Below are 17,850 nucleotides of genomic sequence, written 5' to 3'. Positions count from 1 at the left end.
AGTGATTTTGTAAGAGATATCTGCCCAAAATGCTTTTTACTGGGAAACTGACGAAGAAGAAAGCATCTGATGATTCCTAAAACACCCTAAAGGTGTAAAAATAAAAATATGAAAAGTTAGACCTGTGTCAATGCCAGCTGTTCTCAAGGAAGACCCCAGTCTCCAGAGAAGGATCTCCAGAGAAGGTGGCACATGGCAGGACTGCCACAGAAACCTGAGCTGCAAGCACCAACAGGCACACCATGGGCTCCTTTCAAAGAAGAATGGGTTCAGCAAGGTCTGAGGACTTTGCTAGAGCACTGAACAGTAGCATGCTCTACTCTGGAGTGTGCTGCAGGTTAAAGCACAAATTAGATTGTGTGCGCATTACACTTTTGCCTAGCTCTAGTTATTTTAAGTTTCACCTGTAATGAAAGAAAAGTTACTTGTACAAGGACTCCGTGCCACTCAGCTGAGTATCTTCCACAGGACAAGACTGAGAGCCATTCAGAAAGTCCTTGCCTAAAGCACATCTCTTTTAGAGCAAGGTTGGATACTGCAGTACAAATGATTAGTGTAATAACTTTAGAAGTGTCACAAATTTAATAAAACACCTTGTTAAGCAAAAACGTAAGAAAGGCACACATTTACAGTCGTCGAGGACTAGGATTGATGGATGCAGACAAAGGCTGCAGAGAGCACACGAGCCCTGGTAACTTCTGCCAGGATCTGTGTTGTCATAGAGACAGCAGAGAGCGTTGAAAAGTTCACCACGGTAGCTATACCTTAGTGAATAAGTCTTAATGTAACTTCCAGCTGAGGACATGTAATCAATCTCTGTATGAGCTTATTGAAGGAATTCCCTTTATGCTTACTCAGTCCTCAAGAGTGCCCAAAATGAGGGAAAATATTTTAAAATATATATTTTACTACTTTTAAAGACAAGCCAAGGGCTTATTTTGGATTGGGAGAGCAGGGGTGGTAGTGGCAGGAAGATAACGGTTTCTTTTGAAAAAGAAATTATGTAAAACAGGAAAAACTTGATAAAGATATTAAATTTTAAAAAGCCCAAAACACTAGCAATTCTAGAGCAGCCTGGAAAGCTTGGCCACATACAGCAGTTCCTCCCCCTTTCCCCAGACACTTTCCCTGCAAAGGTGGTTGCAGCCCTACCATCCCACTGCTGCTCTTCTGTTGGGTTCAATCACCTCATCCCCTTTTATACTGCAAAACGCAGGACTTTTCCTGTTCTCTCTTTCCTCTCCAGGCCTTTCTCCTGGCATCTCCCTCTCCAGTGGCATCTGACCCCTGGTTTACCTTCCTCAGGGCAGCAGCACCCCGTGACCTTTCTCGGGTCCCTGCTTTGGGCTCTGTCCCACCACTTGGGAGGTATGGGAGACTGCAGCCTACAACAAGCAGCGCAGAAACAGTGCCAGGGGTTGTTTATTGGCTGAAGTCTTCAATTCTTAGCTTACACAATTATGGGGTTTCTATGCAAGGAAAGGGGAAAAAAAAATTGCAGCACTGGCATGCTGCAGTTTAAAGTTACAGCTATTTGCATAATGCCTGAAAGGCAAGGAACAGAAGAAAAAGAAAACATTAGGATGCTATTCTTACTTTTCCCTAACATTTTAAGATATAAAGATCAGACTAATTACCAGACAGACTTGAGCTGAGCAGGGTTCACTAATCACACTCTGCTTGAGGAATTAGGAGAGAATTTACTTAGCCGCATCATGAAAGGTGCCAATAAATTGTTCAGCTGGAGAGTTAACATAATAAAAAAAATCATTTTTTATGTTATTTTCTTTAGCAGTTTATTAATTGCTGCCTGAAATACTTTTCTGAAACACAACGAGCTGCAAATGAATTCATGGGCTATTAATCTGCTGTACATGGCACTGGAGGGAAAGCTCATTAGGTGAGTTGATGCAATTACTGCTATTACATAACCATCTTCACAGAACATAGAGTAAATTATGGATAATAACATTCAATCTAAGTTGCTCCTTTAAACATTAAAGCTGGCAAGTGAAAGCTATGCAAAATCAGGGGTAAAGGGTAAAACACAGCAGAGGCAGACCCCAAAAGGAGAAAAGAAAAGCAGATCTGCTTCTTTGAAGACAGAAAAAACAAAAAGATGTGAAAAGCAAGAGATGTTTGTTTAACCATGGGAAACAATGCACAACAAGTAGAACCCAGTTCTCTACAAGAGAATTTTAATTGTATGTAGATAATTTTCAGCCACCCAGCATAACAAAGTGTGCATTATCCCTGGCAGAGCACAGGCTGACACTAGAGCACTGTGGTTTTTGTTGAAGGAAGATCCTTCCCCATTAGCTTTGCTCCCATCTTAAAAAAATCTCCCCATCAGTGATATTGAGAGTTTGGCATTAACTTTTAAAAGTTCCCAATTTGTCAGCCTGAAAATAAAGAATACAAGCTTTCCTATCTGATCATCAACTGAAAAAAATCCCCAAAATAATCCATCCTTAAAAAACAAAATAAAAAATATGTGATCTCTATGGCTTGGGCATAGCTTCCCCACTATCTATAGTCTCCAATTCTTAATTTAACTGGTATTTTCACAGTTTACATCTTTCTACTTTCAAAGCACTTACAATAAAAGGTCTCCCAGCCCCTATGAAAAAACATTATTTTCACCTCTCAAGATAGGAAAGACAGAATAATCAGCTTGTAGGGTTTAGAGAGAGGAATTAGTCCCAGAACAGAATTCAGGGGTTTGTGATTTCCACTCTGATATTTAGCTCCTGCCTCTCGAGAAAGCAAGTTAACAGGCAAGGCAACTACTCTGGAATTTTTGAAAAAGCCCCCAGCCGCTGTGTGGTATTTAGGTATCCAGTTAAAAATCTAGCCTGTAGCAAAGCAGAAACAATTCCTAAACCCAGTGCTTCCTGCTGGCTAAAAAGAATAAAATAACCCCAGTTCAGTTCTGACTAACATCTAAATAAAGATTGCATGCATTCTAATTAATTCACTTTAAAATTACATCAGTGAAATCTGCATGAACATCTCAAATGCAACTACGCAGACTAGCCCTCCACTTAGCCACTCACTGCAGATGGAATCATGCTTCATTAAGGAGATTGAAAAAAATTAAAGAGAAATAAAAAATACAAACATGACAGTTCCTCAAGTTGATGCTTCCTGCTTGCCAATTTCAACCAGAATGAAAATAAGTAAATCCATTCATTCTATTGTTCAGTAGCAGAATGTAATCATATGTTCCAAGAAGCATGAACATTTAAATATTATAAGACTCAAGTCTGTGACAAAGAGTAACAGACATTTCTGGGCAAACTTTAAAAAAACCCTATAAACACAGAGCACAGAAAACAGATTCTCTCCTCTTCATGATAATTTCCCTGCATTCCCTCCCTCCCTCCCTCCTTTCCTCCCTCCAGAGAGGTTAATTGTAAGCAGATTTGCAAATCTGAACGTTGCTTCAGTGCACTGAAGTAATCTGGAACAATTCTGTGCCTTTATAAACATAGTTTTGCTCTATTAGAGCTCACTGAAGACAAGGTTTATGCCAGTATAAAGAGGGCTTCTCTGTATGACACTCTGGTACGTGGGCTGGATTGTGTCTGAGGGGACCCCAAAGATCATCAAGTACAATGACAGTCCCTGCAGCCTGCACAGTTTATGAAAAAGGATGGAAGTTGAAGAACTGCTGGGCTAAGCTGTGGCAGAAGGGAGCGCCATCTTCTTACCCCTTATACCCCACAAAAAAATCCAGTTTAGGTTCTGTTTATGAGCAGGCTTCACCTTACAAAGTGCCTGTTGCAGCATCCTGCTTGAAAGAGTCCATTCTTGTGCGAGAGCTCTGCCCAGCTTCCTGCCCTGCTCCCTTAATTGCAGGAGGCAGTGCCGTAAGCGTGACCCCATGGCAGCTCCTGAGCACCGCATCCAGGCGAGCTGCTCGCTGGCACCTGGGGTCACACCGAGGATGGGGCTTCAACAGCAGCGTCGAGATCACATCATAGAAGGGCAAAGGTTAGCTTCCTAAGGCTCTCCATCACATAATGAGCCACTGTCAGTCTTAGTAGCCTTCTCACTTCAGCAGCAGCTAAAAAAGAATCCTGCATGATCACTGCTTTAATTACCACTACATGGTAATTAAAAAAACCAAACAGACTGGGAGGCTACGAAGGACAGAAGTTATTTGGAGTGGGATCCAGAGCCTCAGCTGCACCTACGCTCCCCATAGCACTCCTACATGAGCTGAGGTGGGACAGCCACTCAACAATCCCCAAACCTGATGTGATGCTGGTGGAGGGACTGGCTCCAGGCCCTGAGCCGGGAGCTGCAGCTCAGGTTTCGGGGACAAAGCTCTGGAGTTGCTGAAGGAAGGGTATCTGATTAAAGACAGCAGGGTTTTATTTCAAGCTGTGTTTTGTCCTCTTGTAGGATGATAAGGCAGTCATCGCTAAGTCGTTTCCCCTCACAGTCTTTGTCTTGCCTATCTGGAGCACAAACTTTTTGCAACAAGGACTACACAATGAAAGAGGGTCCCTACACTAGTGGGATCCAGTTTCAGCAGGTCTTGCCGATGTTATCACAAGGCAAATAGCTCCACTCCTGCCCTGGAGGTAGTGTAGTTATTGACCTCTCTTGATCAGATCTGAGGAGTAAAATGGGGTCGAAGATAGCTTTTTTTTTCCCCCTCTACACGAACAAAACAACCTATAAAGAAATGCAAATTCGGTGCATTCCTTCATCATCTCACTTCATTCTCTGAAAGATAAGAGCATACAAGAAATTCTCAGTATCTCTTCTCTTTCAAACACTGTACCCCCATTCTTAAACCCCTACTTATCACACTGGCTAGGCACCCAGTTCCCAGCTCTCCTCTAATGTTTGCGAGGAGCAGTCTTTAAGCTCAAAGGGAGATGCATATGCAGGTACTTTTGCATGTCCTTTAAAGACAGAACAAATAAACACAGAGTGTAGCTTTTAAGCACAGATTACTCTGTATACTGAAAACCAGAATCTACTCCTCCTTAGCTCCTGGGAACAGACCTTGGGGTTCCTATTTGCAGATGCCATCATGATTACTTTCCCCATTTGGGACTGGTTTGAGCACTGTGGGCTTGTTTCCCTGTGAGATTTCTCTGATACTTTTTTCTGTCCTTTGTTCATGGCTTTCACATTACAAGATAACAGAACTGTAAGAAGACAATAAAATGTGAATAATGCACTGGGGGAAAAAGAAAAACCTCTATCTGGTAAGAAAAAGTCGAATGACAGATGTGCCTTTGTTTACATAAACTTCTAAAGAAATGGAGTTGAAACCTAGAGATATGTATGAAAGAAGGTCAGATAAGAAAATAGATTCTCAAATCTCTTAAGAGATTAAAAGCTCCTGTTTATGAAGGGATAACACAGAATCACTCCAGACTTAGTTCTTAAACCCAGAAGACAAGACACACTGCATTCAAACTGATGACATTTAAAGTAATTTCTCTGTTCCTTTGCAAATGTCTTCTACAGAAATGCAGCCAGAGGATATCCCTCGCTTCTCTCCCCGATCCTCTGTTCCCCCTCCAACCTGTTATCCCCTTTTCAGTGCCTGTAGAATTTTGAGATAAAGACAACTGCCAAAGGGCAATTTCACTCAGTTCACCCCAGGAAACAGGCAGAACAAAACCTTAATTCCTGCTGGCAAAGCTCCAGCTACCCTATGGGAGAAAACAATCCATCACCTAAAAGGCAGTAAGTCTTTATAGTTTATCCAAAGTAACTTTGGTTAACATGTTAGAAATTCTGCTGATACTTCCAAAACCTACTCCGATGTGACATTACAGCATTTAATAAGATTACTATTTCACGTCAGCAATAAAGTCCTTAGGAACTCAAGACCAACAAGCCCTCAGGTGAGAAAAGTGCTTTTTCTTCTCTTCCAAACTGCATCATAACTTTTTTTTCAAAGAAAAAAAGGCTTCATGTGCACAGGTACATATGCAGTGAAATAGCTATCAATAAAATCGTCCTCATTCAATCTTATATCTTTGCATTTAGCCTACCTTCTCCTTTACTCCCATCACAGTCTCCATTCCAACAGATCTGTACCTAAGTATACATAAGTGCACTTCAGGCACACAAGAAAATAGAAAACCAAACACAGAGAGTGAAATAATGAAAATCCTAAGACCTCCTCCTTCAGTAGCTTGAAACTTTCCAATAAGTTCACATTTCCATGAAAAGAAGCTGGAAACAGCACAATGCTTCTAAGGACGTATCTGGTTCTTTCTCCACTTCTCAACACTCTTTCTCTGAGAGGAAAGAGAGGGTGGGAGAGAAATGGGATGCAGTGAGGAGGGACCAATACAACTTTAGGACCTCTAGCTCCTGACCAAGTACAGAGAAGGGAATTACTGGGTTGTCCCACAGAGTTCAGGGATGTAAATGCTGAAGATAAGAACTGGTTTAAATCACAGTTCAGACATAAATGGCTCATCATGGCAAATTTTTCTTTTCCTGTGACCTTAAACTCTCTCCAAGAAACTCTTGCGGTGAATTAAAGTCAAGAATTGGTGTTGGACAATTTTCCTTCCTCTCTTATGCACACACTGCAAATTTCTGTAGTGGTTATTACTGGAATTGACCTACTGACACCAGGAACATCGCTGATAGAGGTAAAAACCCTCAATAATCGAACAGATCACTACACCAGAGACTTTTTTGCTACTGCAATCAATCCAATCAAAAATGAGAAAGTTTCAGAAGCATTACCCTATGGGATCTGAGAAAGGCTTTTTTAGCTAAATTTTCGGTCTTGATGGGGATATCAATAAACTGGAAAAAGAGAATATCACATATTTCTATATAAATATTTTAAAATGTTGATTTAAAGGGCAAATCAGAGATTTCTAGAAAGGAAGGGAGTGGAAAATCCTTTGGGATTTTGGTGTGCTTTGCATAGTCAGGTTTACTGGCTTTGCAGGTTTAGAGAAGAGCTGGTTTCACCTGTTAGAGAGGGTCCAGGCAGTAAGAACACACAGCTTTCAGGCTGCAGAGTTAAGGACTCAGAAGTCTGTAACTATGGGTCTAAAGTTGTGTACCAAATTCATACTCCTTTCCCTCCATGTGAACACAGATACTGGCTTCAATCACATAATTGCATAATAATTTTTTCCCTTAGGACTGCCACATATATGTAGGATATGACAAACAATGTTTCTGAGACAACTTACATTCTTTGGACATTCCCACTTCAAAGCACTTTTGTAGTCTGCAGTACTGGCAGCGATTTCTGGTAACTTTATTGATAACACAGTTTTTATCTCTGTGACATGTGTAAACCATGTTCTTCTGGATACTCCTGCGGAAAAAGCCCTGGAATCAAGAAAAAAAGGAATCAAGTAAGCTTCTGAGCTTTCCATAAACCTTAGAGACAGGCACAAATGTTGCTTTAAAATAACAAAATAAATTCAAAGTTATGGCTGGAGTATGGCATCTTTAAAGACTCAGTCTTACTATAATTTAGTACTGTTTGTTGCAACATAAGACTCATCTCTTAAATAAAAACTAATTATCTAATGCAACCTAAGGCCAAAATAAACAAAGCTAAAACTAGTAAGAGCATTCAGGAAATGAAGTCCTAGATTTTACAAAAAAGCTCAACTAAAAATGGTTTGAGCATATAATGTAAGTAATGAGTTGGGTAAACAACAGCCTTCCTAACAGATCCACTTGGAAGTCAGACACTCATCCAATAACAAACAGACTCTCAGCCCTCAGGTCCCATCTATTTTTGTTACTGCAGAGATTCTCTAGCTTGAAGGCAGCACCTCAATAGAGAAATAATTTGAAACCCAGGTCTCTTAACTGCTGAAACTCCTACAGCAATTAATGAGGCTTCTGCAGGTGGAAGAGTTCCAGTATCAGGTTATTGAGTTGTGAACTTGTAAAAGTTGCCAATTACAGCACTTTTTTTCTTACTTAGATACAGCTGTGAAAATAATCAAGTAATTACAATGATCTTGAACAGAATTAAAGAAACCTAGAGGTCTGGTTTGTACTTAAGGAACACCATTTGACTGAACTCCTCCTTTGACAAGTAAAAAAAGAGAAAAATAGCCATAAATGCTAAGGTTAGGTGGCACAGAAAAAAGGCAAAAACCAAGTTAATTTCTTCATCTGAACTAAACCCCAAGCTTTAGATAATATCATGTAATAATGAAGAAAAAAAAGAGGATTACTTTAAGCATTTTAGAGCTCAACCCACAGATATTCAGTGAAAGTATTTCTGCAACAGACATTTGGAAATTTGACAGCACTATTTAACCTTCTCACTCAGATTTTGAAAATCGTTTCAGCAAGCACCAGGGTCAAATTTCAGTCAACATCACAGCATTATGGAAGAATAGTTAGCAATTTAATATTTGTTGGAGGGCTTGAGAGGTTAAAACTCTTCAACCAGCCACATGTTTACACCCTACAGGGAAGCTGTAAACTTGATGCCGCAGACGATAGCTCTGTGCCCACAATATATTTGTCTAAAGATGCAATCATGGTAAGCTATAAAATTGGCTCTCCTCGAAGCACTCACGGAGATACGTGAGCAGTTCAAAAGACAAGACTCCCATCGTTCAGAGCTGACTGAGACTTTCTGGCTATATGATCAGGGAGTGGTAGGGCAGGCAGTAAGGGCTGGTCATAAATTCCTTGCACAACCAACGTGCTGTAGATGCTAATGTTATGAAAATACCTCAAATTCACTCAGAACTGAAAAATGCCTCCTTAATCACGTAACCCCTGGCAAAAGTTTTCTGTAGCTCTTGCACAGACAAGCCTCATCCCGAGGTTAGCTCCTCTGATTTAGGAGATATTTATTACTGCCATCAAAGAGGTAAATAAAAACTCTCCACATCTTTTCCTTAAGCTACTGGACACAGAAGAAGAATTTAAAGCTATTTGTTTGGATAATTAAAACCTTTCAAGTTATCAATAAACACTGCTATTTTATTTTCTATGCTTCTGATCATTAACATTGCTTGAATTGTTACAGTGGCAAGTATGGCAAGTGTATGTACATTTGTTTACTTGCCAAAAAGAAAATTTATGGCAATATTCACTCCTTTCTTGCTTTGATATTCTCCTGTGATGCCCGGCTCTGGGGTAATTGCTGATGTGGCTACCAACAACAGTGAGGCATCTATGACATCTATTTTGGTGTAATTCAACAGGCAGAAAATGTGAGCTGTGCTGTTTCAAGAGTCTCTCTACAGCTTATTTGGTCATCACTTTCTAGCTGGAAAGATGCAGGACAAGCCAAAACTGTTAACTTCTATGGCAGCCACGCCAACCTAATCCAGTGCTGCTGCAGGTGATTTAACACCCACAGCCACCAATGGCAATACTCTCCTACCACCAGCCCGATAGGACAAGAAACAATATGGCCCAAATGAACAAGTCACCCAATACTGGGAATAGAAGGAATGATCTTCTCCAAATACATCTGTACTTTACCAAAAATATAACCAGTAGCTAATGGCACCTAGTGATCTGTTGTTCTGATATATAACTGCAGGGTATGCGTCCTTAGAAGCCAGGATTTAATTACAGCCATCAGGAAGGAAAGCAGAGGAGGCTACCTCAGTCCTTACCAGACAAAGCTGACCACACAGTGCAACTGAAAAATGTGATCCATCTGTAGACAGCAAGTATAAAGCATTCATGAACTCATTACTAATAAAAAAGGCTTAAGAAGAACAAATTTGGAAAAAGCAGATATCCAGGTCAAAATGAAGACAGTCTCCTCACCAGCCTAACCCCCCCAGGCAATGTTCTTCACAGAGTGAAAGATATAGAGGAGGATACTAATTGTGGAAGTTTTGACTGCTGTTTGACAAATTACTTTTTAACACCTGCATTTCTTCCTGGATTTACTCATGGAACATAAATAAAAATGAACTTGTTTATACAAAATATTCAGGTGAAAAAAAGGTGTAATGTAGTCCTGGTCAAAGCTAAGGACATAGTTCTCAATACTGTATTAGAGCCCACTCACAAGTATTCTTCCCCAAGCCAGCATTGGAATATCATTCCTTGTAAGATTTGTGACAATCTCATTTTAAAAGCTCAGCAATACATCATCAAAAAGACTGAATTTTAAAATTTTCCTCTGTAAAGGTACTAAGATTATCTTTGCACACAAAACCCAAACCAAGCCGTCCTAGGGGGAGGGACAGGAGTTCGGGCACTGGCGGGTGAGGAGCATCATTTGCTGGGCACCGGGGGCTCAGTTTCCCCACCAACCTCCAGACGCCTGGTGCTGTGCAGCCACAACTTATGGATGGCACTGCAAGCAGGGTCATGCTCAGAAATATATCCCGAATCTGGGCTGAAAAAACAGTGTGTCTTTCCCTATGCAGGGGTTTGGACCTTGACTGCAGCTCTGCAGTGAAAGAAAACTCTGCAAGACATGGAGATGGCAGAGCAGGTGCTGGCTGCCCAGTTAAACACACAAGCATATTTAAACCCTTTCAAGGTTGGATTCCAAACAGCACAGGTATAATAACAGTGTCCTTTTCACTAAAAATAGTGAAGTTAGAAGCAAGTCTAAGTTTTCCTCCAAGTGCTTTCTGTCAAATGACTCCCACTTAATCTCACAACCCCAAGAGTTTCTTCAAAAAACAGGAAAATCCAAATGTGACCTGATGTTAAGAAGTTGTCATAAACTTCGGAGACTGAAAACCACCACTGCTTATAAATTAATCAACTTCTAGTGCCTATGGGCTCCTGGAAAACAATATACTACCTACTGTAATACAGTCACCTCAAAATGAATCTGTTTGGCTGAATATTTACATGAGGCATTTTTTATCCAAATTAACACCCTGTAATGGGAGATGAGACACTCCAGCACCAAAAACAATCACAAATGATTCTTTCTTTGTAATTTAAAAAGCCTTACGAATAAAAAAAACCCCATTCTGTGAAACATAAAGCATTACTGTCATACATAATTGGTTTTGATAGCACCTACAAAGTACTTGAATTTAAAGTAGAGGAAGCTACTGAAGGCCTATCAGGAACAGTGATTTACTCTGTTATTCCTTTTATCCACAACTTTTGAAAGGAACATGGATCTTGTGTTTTTATTTTAGAGAAGACAAAGCTTTGTGGAAAACACATCTTTGAATTAATTCTGTTTTTCTGAGCTGCTTTTATCAGCATCCTTTACACAGAACATTTTGGACAAACATTTCAATTTTTAATCTCATCTTTTCTGTGTATCATGCCACGCTCCTCCCAGGCCCACCAATCTTGTTATCTTAATGGATGACAGATAGAGTATCACTCTGACCATGCCACATTAGGCATCCTCATTTACCGAGTGCAAGGAAAAAATGCTGAGTATAAATTATTCAGGAATCTATTGTATCAGCGTGTGTTCCCTGAGCATCCACCAGCAGCAGAGCAGACAGATTATTTTTCACTTTTAATTGTGTTGATATCTTATCTGCCATACTGAAAGCAGAGAATGATATGTGAAACTATATGTATCAAGCATCAAACAAACGTGGCTTCCCAGGTCTATTGCGTAGAAGTAAATAATCTATTTAGTGAATCCAACCTCAATACAATGCCAAAGAAACCACTTCATCCCATTCACCACTTACTTTTGCAGCAGTTGCCTGTGAATGAGTCAAACTTTGAGAGCTCAGTACAGAAAAGAGTGCCCAAAGAGAATATTAACTATTTCAGTAATATTTTGAATGCCTTTATGACACTGGCTATCTGGATACAAAAGGACCTCATGAAGGATGAGCCTTCAAGATAAGGTTAAGTGTTTAAACTTACGAAGTCTTATAGATTTGTTAGCATGAACTGCTACCCTTACATACTTGATAGGGAATCTATACAACTCCCTCTCCTTCACTGTCCAGTTGATTTTGGCAAGGCAGATGATTTAGAGCTCAGGTTATGCACATGCACAAAGAGATGGATCATTTGATCACAACAATGTCTTAAAAATATTTTGCCAGCACAGGGCATGCCAAGTCTTATTTGCAGGCATATTGGGCTTACAAGCTGAAAACTTGCACTGCAAGTCAGGGACAGGGTAATCAGCAAAGAAGGGCTATTGCAAGCTCAATCTGTTTGAACAGCCTGCTCAGTTCATCTGGTTCAACTTTGATTACCCCCAAACACAGGCAGCTAGCTATGACTCCTGCAGATTTAGAGGCCATTCTTCGGTAAATTTGCAAAATAAGCTTCCGAGTGAAGCACATTGCTACTTTATCGTAAAAGAAACAAAGGAGTAGGAAGGACTTCTCCACGGTACAGTTTATTAGTCATTTATAAACTCTGACTGAGCTCTGAAAGGAAAGATAAATACCAGTAACAACTGAAAAGAAAATCCAGCCCTCCACACACCTGAAACCTCTGCCCTTAGCTTTATTCTGAAATAGGCGCTGGGCAAATATGTGCACTTTTTACAAAATAAATGTTTGTGATGCACGGCCTCTTTTTAGTCTCTCTATTTTAATCATTTAAGTTACCCTCTATCCTTGCGCACCCTGTAAAATGCATTTAGAGAAGGTAAAGCTCTCATTCCTGCTCTCTCTGCCCAGGTACCTGCATGAACTAAATGTAGTTTGCAGTATTTTTAATAACTAGTGGCAGCAGTCAGGGAACAAAAAACCCCTGCATCACCAAATCCTGGTAGACTCAGTAGTCAAGCCAGGGCAAAGACACGCAATTTTTAGTTGTTAACCAGGGATATTTACTCTGGGAGGCCTAGGTAACATGCAAACCTGCAACTGGAGTTGCATAGAAAGGCTTACAAAAGACCTACAACCCAGCATATGCTGTTCAGTGATACCATACAGACAAAACACACTGCAAAATGGCTGCAGCCAGAACAGGAGACCCAGAAGTAATGAAAACTACCAAAGCAGCTATCTAAAAGAAAGCTCAAATGAGCTTATTCCCAGTTGCACAGCACTTTTCCAGGATGTCTGCACTGTCTATCACACTTTGGAAGTCACGGCTTGCAGAATAAACAAATTAATTGTCTGACATTGTGGCTGGAAACCACCGCTGGCACAAAATGGAAGCAGCTACAACAATAAGTAAAGGAAGGCTCGCTGCCAGAAAGCAGGGAAACTGTGCTGATGATGTACATCAGGGCAGGACAGGAAGATCTTTGCAAAAACAAATTTCAATAGCTGGTAGAGAGCACCTAGAAATGCCAGCCAGCCAGTGGTGGAGGAGCTCAGCACCAGCCCGCCCAGGGAAGGGCTCTGGCTTTGTCACTGCTGGTATTTCCAGCTTGCCATCCACACTTCTGCTTGTCTAGCCATTTATTCTGCAGATGAAGAGCAGCCCTAAGCTTCTATGGCCAAAGAAACCTAAATTTGCTCTTGAAACCAGTGTGGCAGTTTCATTCTTTATAACAAACAGAACTCAAAATACGATAAAAATAAGAAGCTGTCTTATGCATCTTATGCATCTTGCATATGGAAATGCAGACCTGTGGATTTAAGAGCAACCACTATGGAGCAAAAAAGTCCATTATCTTTTAATTGTTGGTTCACAAATGGAAACGTTTGAAATATCTCAGGGTTTTTTCATTTCTTAAAAAGAGAAAAGGGCCCAAAGGACATGGATGAGCAGATGAAGAACTACTCTCACTACTCTCTAAGCTACCACAGCGGGGATATTAATCTGCAACTACAAAAAATTCACCAGCAAAGACAGAGCAAGCCATGTTTGATAAATCCTAATAGTTTCTAAGGTGAAAAAGGTCTTATGGGCTTCACAGGGAAAAAAAAAATAATTCCGTTGACAGAGCTTGAAGAAAATTGTTCACAGGGCTAGTAATGCCAATTAGCCATTAACTCCCGGTGAGGCTGGAAAAACCCACCATTTTTATTGTGCCCCTTACCAAAACATCTGATTCCTCAAGCCTTGGTTTAATGTAAAAAACATTCTATAAACCATCAAAACATTGATTTTTTTTTTTTTCTGGGGAGTTTGAAACACTTCTTCTGGCCAGCTGGCAGAGAGGCAGCTACCAACAAGACAGAGGAGATGTGTTCCACCAGCTGAAAACCTGCAACAACTGGATTCTTCCAGTGAGGGTACCACGGCATCCCTAGGACTACGCCTGTATTTTTCCACAATTTCGATTTTCACTGAACTCCTGACCTTTTTAGCAAACATGTCAAAGTCTCCAGACAGAACAGTCATCACCTTGAAACAATATGTGAGGGGAAAGAACGGCTGAGATTTTCTGCTTCTCCACTTCAGTGATTTAAATGGAGAGGAAGGTGCTGGTATGTGCTTCCATCTGCTTTTTTCAAACTAAGAAAAAAAGGAGATGGAATGTATATAATTAAAAAGTTACAGTTAACTTCCTTTCAGTCATGTCTGTAGGATGATTTTTGGCCTGCTATGAAACTCCAGATGGGAAGAGTAATGAATATAATTTAATACAAATAACAGGAGATCAAAGAAGTGCTTTTCTGAGTTATTTCACACAGTTTAATGGAGAGCTCAAGAATGAATTATTGCATTTTGCTGTTGCTTTATATTTTTGTTTATGCAAATCAATTCCCTTTAACCTAATTTGTGAAGGATAGACCTATAACCCAATAAAACCATAAAATGTCACTAGGATGGTTGTACAACTGGCTAGCACTTATCCAAAAGGCTGTATGTTGCAAACTGCTCATCGTTTTTTCCCTCTCTTCCCCTCCAGTGCCTCAGGATTTATACCACCAATTAAGACAATAATGAGTGCCCCAGGTTGACCTCCCAGGAGCAAGAATTAATTAAGCGCAGTATTTCTTCGTAAAGAATGACACTTTTCCAAACCATTTATGTAGCTCCCCTCCTGCATGGAAGCACAGTATCACAGAAGACTTTTCAAATTGTTATCCCTCAGTTGTATGACTGATTTTGGTTTATGCTCATAATTCGTGCCTTTGTTTTTATTCACTGGGTTTTTGGATTGCTGGAGTGGGGGGATCATCTTCCATGGACAATGTCACAATTTTACTAGGATGCACATAGGGGTTTTTTTGCACAGACCTACAATGAAAAGACACTAAACAACAGCTATTCTAACAAAGTAGTGGACCTCCTAGTAAAAACAAACAAAAAATCTCCACCAAGCTATGCCCCTGCAGTGACATGCAGATTCCTGCAGCAGGCAGGACAAGGAAAAGACTCATGTTAGCTATGCAATTACCATGCTGCAATTACTTGTAGCAGTCTCTCAAATTAACCTCTCCATTTAGCTGCTTGGCAGAGATGGAAACATGTGAAGAGGAAAGGGCAAGCTCCAACACAAACCTGCATGAGAGAAAGAAGGTGTGTGTATGCTCCAAGGAAATTCCCCACACAGGCAGGTTTTGTGTCCTCCTCCTTTTCCCCTCTCAGCCTTCCCCACAAACGCTTGCAGAGTTCCCGCACATATTTGGCAGCAGAGTTATTTCTCAGAAGAGGCACAGGGATTTTATTTAACTGTCAGCCAGTACAAAACTCCCTGCATTTCTGCACCATCTGAAATTTATAGCGGCACCAGTTTCTTTCCCGCTATCAGCAACCGAATGTTTAGAGCTCAGCTGAAATAATAATGCAAACTATGCCACAAATATTTATATATGCCTGCAAGCTGGCTGAGGCGCAATTCCCCTCACGCTAGCAGAGAGATCTGCACAGTTTGCGTGCACAGCCAGCTGTTCTGCTCTGTTCAGCTCTTGCCCCAGCTGACCTGGAGCCAATGCAGCAGCCCAGCCTGAGCCTGGCTGGCTGGGTGGGTGCCTGTGGGTGCTGGCAAAGAGCTGGCTTTGGCCATGCCACAGCATGGCCCCTGCTTACCTTCAACACTCAGCATGTTTCTATTCTCTTTGTCTGACCTGGGAGGAGTTTTAAAACATGCCCGATCCGCAGCAAAGAAGTTTCTGAGGAGGGATGAAGTGACATATGAAAACAATGCAGAAAGCAACTTAAAAATACTCAGAAGAAATAACATGGACGTAAACATGCCAAAATAAACCAGATGTCTTGAGCATTATGCTTCCTGGTACAGTTCTCAGGCATCTATCTGAATGACTCATCAACACACGTTCACTATCTCCCCAAAATTTTTTTTTGCTCTTAGTTTTGACAGTTGACATCCAAACAAATATGTTATACCAGATCTCTTGAAATCTGGCAAGTAATATCTTGTACTTACTACTTTATGCTGCACTCTCATTCTCCTGTGTTCAGCAATAAAGAAACTCTGCTAATATAGACCTACCCACTAAAATCCTCTAAAGCCTAGAGTTTAGTGAAACTTGGATGCCTGGAGACTAGAAAACAGAGTTCAAGTAAACACCCAGAAATATGCAAGTCTGGCTCTCTAGTACTGGCAGTAGTCAAGGAAAATTACCTTTCCACACTGCAGCTGAAACTCATTACCAAAGGCGACAGCAGAGGGATGAGCTGGAGCTGGACCAGCTTGGAAAATCCACCATTTTTAAGAATGAGATGGTGGCCATATGCCCCTGCCCAGTTTCCATATACAGTCAGAGCACCCATGGTCAAAACCACCTGGACAACATGGGAAAGCGGGCTGAGAAAGGTGGATGAAATGCAGTCTGTGCCAGTGCAAGGGATTAGCAACTGCAGAAACAGAGCCAGAGGAATCAACTGACTAGTTCCTCCAAGCAATAAAGACTTTTAGGGTAGCATTAATCAGATAGATGCATCTTGTTGCAAGCCCCAACACAAACCACACTGAGATGCTGAAAAAGCATTGCAGCTTTCAGGAAAAATGCAGCGCTGCATCAACCTTGCCCGGTGGACCATTCAGCCAAGCTGTATAAAGCAAGGGGGAGTCTCAGACTGGGCAACTTTGATGATGAGAAAACATGACCTTTCAGAGATGAGTGAATGAACTGGAGCTGATTAATCTAACACAGGAAAATCTTAGCAAGATGTTTTCCTGCTTTCTCCCTCCCCTGCCAGACTCTAATCAATGGCCAGATTCAAGCACAGAGCTTGTATAATCACAAGACGATCATTCTTTCAGTTTACAAAAATCACATAGACTTAGGGTAACATGAAAGGTCTTTTTAGTTCATTCATTTGGTTCCTGGATGTTGTGCTTGCATCTCTTCTGTTCACCTAACAGTCCCTCTTCTTTCCTTTAAAAAAAATATGTAGTTTTCACTTTTATTTCTGTACATGTAACAACCACTGTGCATTAGTATTGACAAATGTGGACTGGGCAAGACCATTTGCAGCAGCATCTGAGAAATGCCTTGATACCCTGATAAAAAAAAAAGTAAAAAATGGTTTTGCTCATTCATTTAAAAAATAATGGGTTGCAGAGCTCTCTCTCTTACATGCTCTGCTTAAATATTGCTAAATCTGGAGCAGTCCCACCCTTTTGGACCAGCAGAAAGCATGTAAGGATCACAGCACACACTGAAGCAAGGACCTAGTAATTTGCATATATATTTATCACAGGTGCACAGAGCTCCAAGCAAGGCAAGCACTCCAGAGACAGAGAAGACCTCTCTCCTGTTTGGAAGAGTCATCTGGAGAGCAGCCAGCAAGGACACTCGCAGGAGTAGTGAACAGTAGCCCATTGGAGTGGTTACACCACAGCTATAAATCTCTGCTTTCCCTGTTAAGCGCCTGGGAAGAGGGAGAGGGAACTGGCCACAGCTGACAGCAATGGGTCCCATTAAATTGTCACTTTTAAAGAGACTCTAAAACGAGAACAAACTTGCTTCATAAGCATTTGATCCGTTTGCCCGACACCAGGCAATGGCAGACCCTGCTCACGTGCACTGGCTGGGGGCTGCTGGCTCTCCCCACTGGCACTGGGTTTTGAAT

General features: G+C 41.0%; 1 protein-coding gene across 11 annotated transcripts in view; it reads right to left on the bottom strand.

The window, feature by feature from the left end:
• RARB (retinoic acid receptor beta) overlaps positions 1-17,850 on the bottom strand; it is a 319,234-nt gene that overhangs the window by 38,151 nt on the left and 263,233 nt on the right. For all 11 annotated transcript variants that reach the window (XM_088164196.1, XM_088164223.1, XM_088164219.1 and 8 more), the window contains one exon: positions 7,197-7,338. In XM_088164196.1, coding sequence (XP_088020322.1) covers positions 7,197-7,338 — 142 coding nt within the window. The remainder of the gene's footprint in view (positions 1-7,196; positions 7,339-17,850) is intronic.

The sequence above is a fragment of the Sturnus vulgaris genome, chromosome 1 (assembly GCF_052056855.1).
Source record: "Sturnus vulgaris isolate bStuVul1 chromosome 1, bStuVul1.hap1, whole genome shotgun sequence".
NCBI classification, from domain to species: domain Eukaryota; kingdom Metazoa; phylum Chordata; class Aves; order Passeriformes; family Sturnidae; genus Sturnus; species Sturnus vulgaris.
The sequence above is the reverse complement of the archived record's forward strand: the minus strand, read 5'-3'. Positions and strand labels throughout refer to the sequence as shown.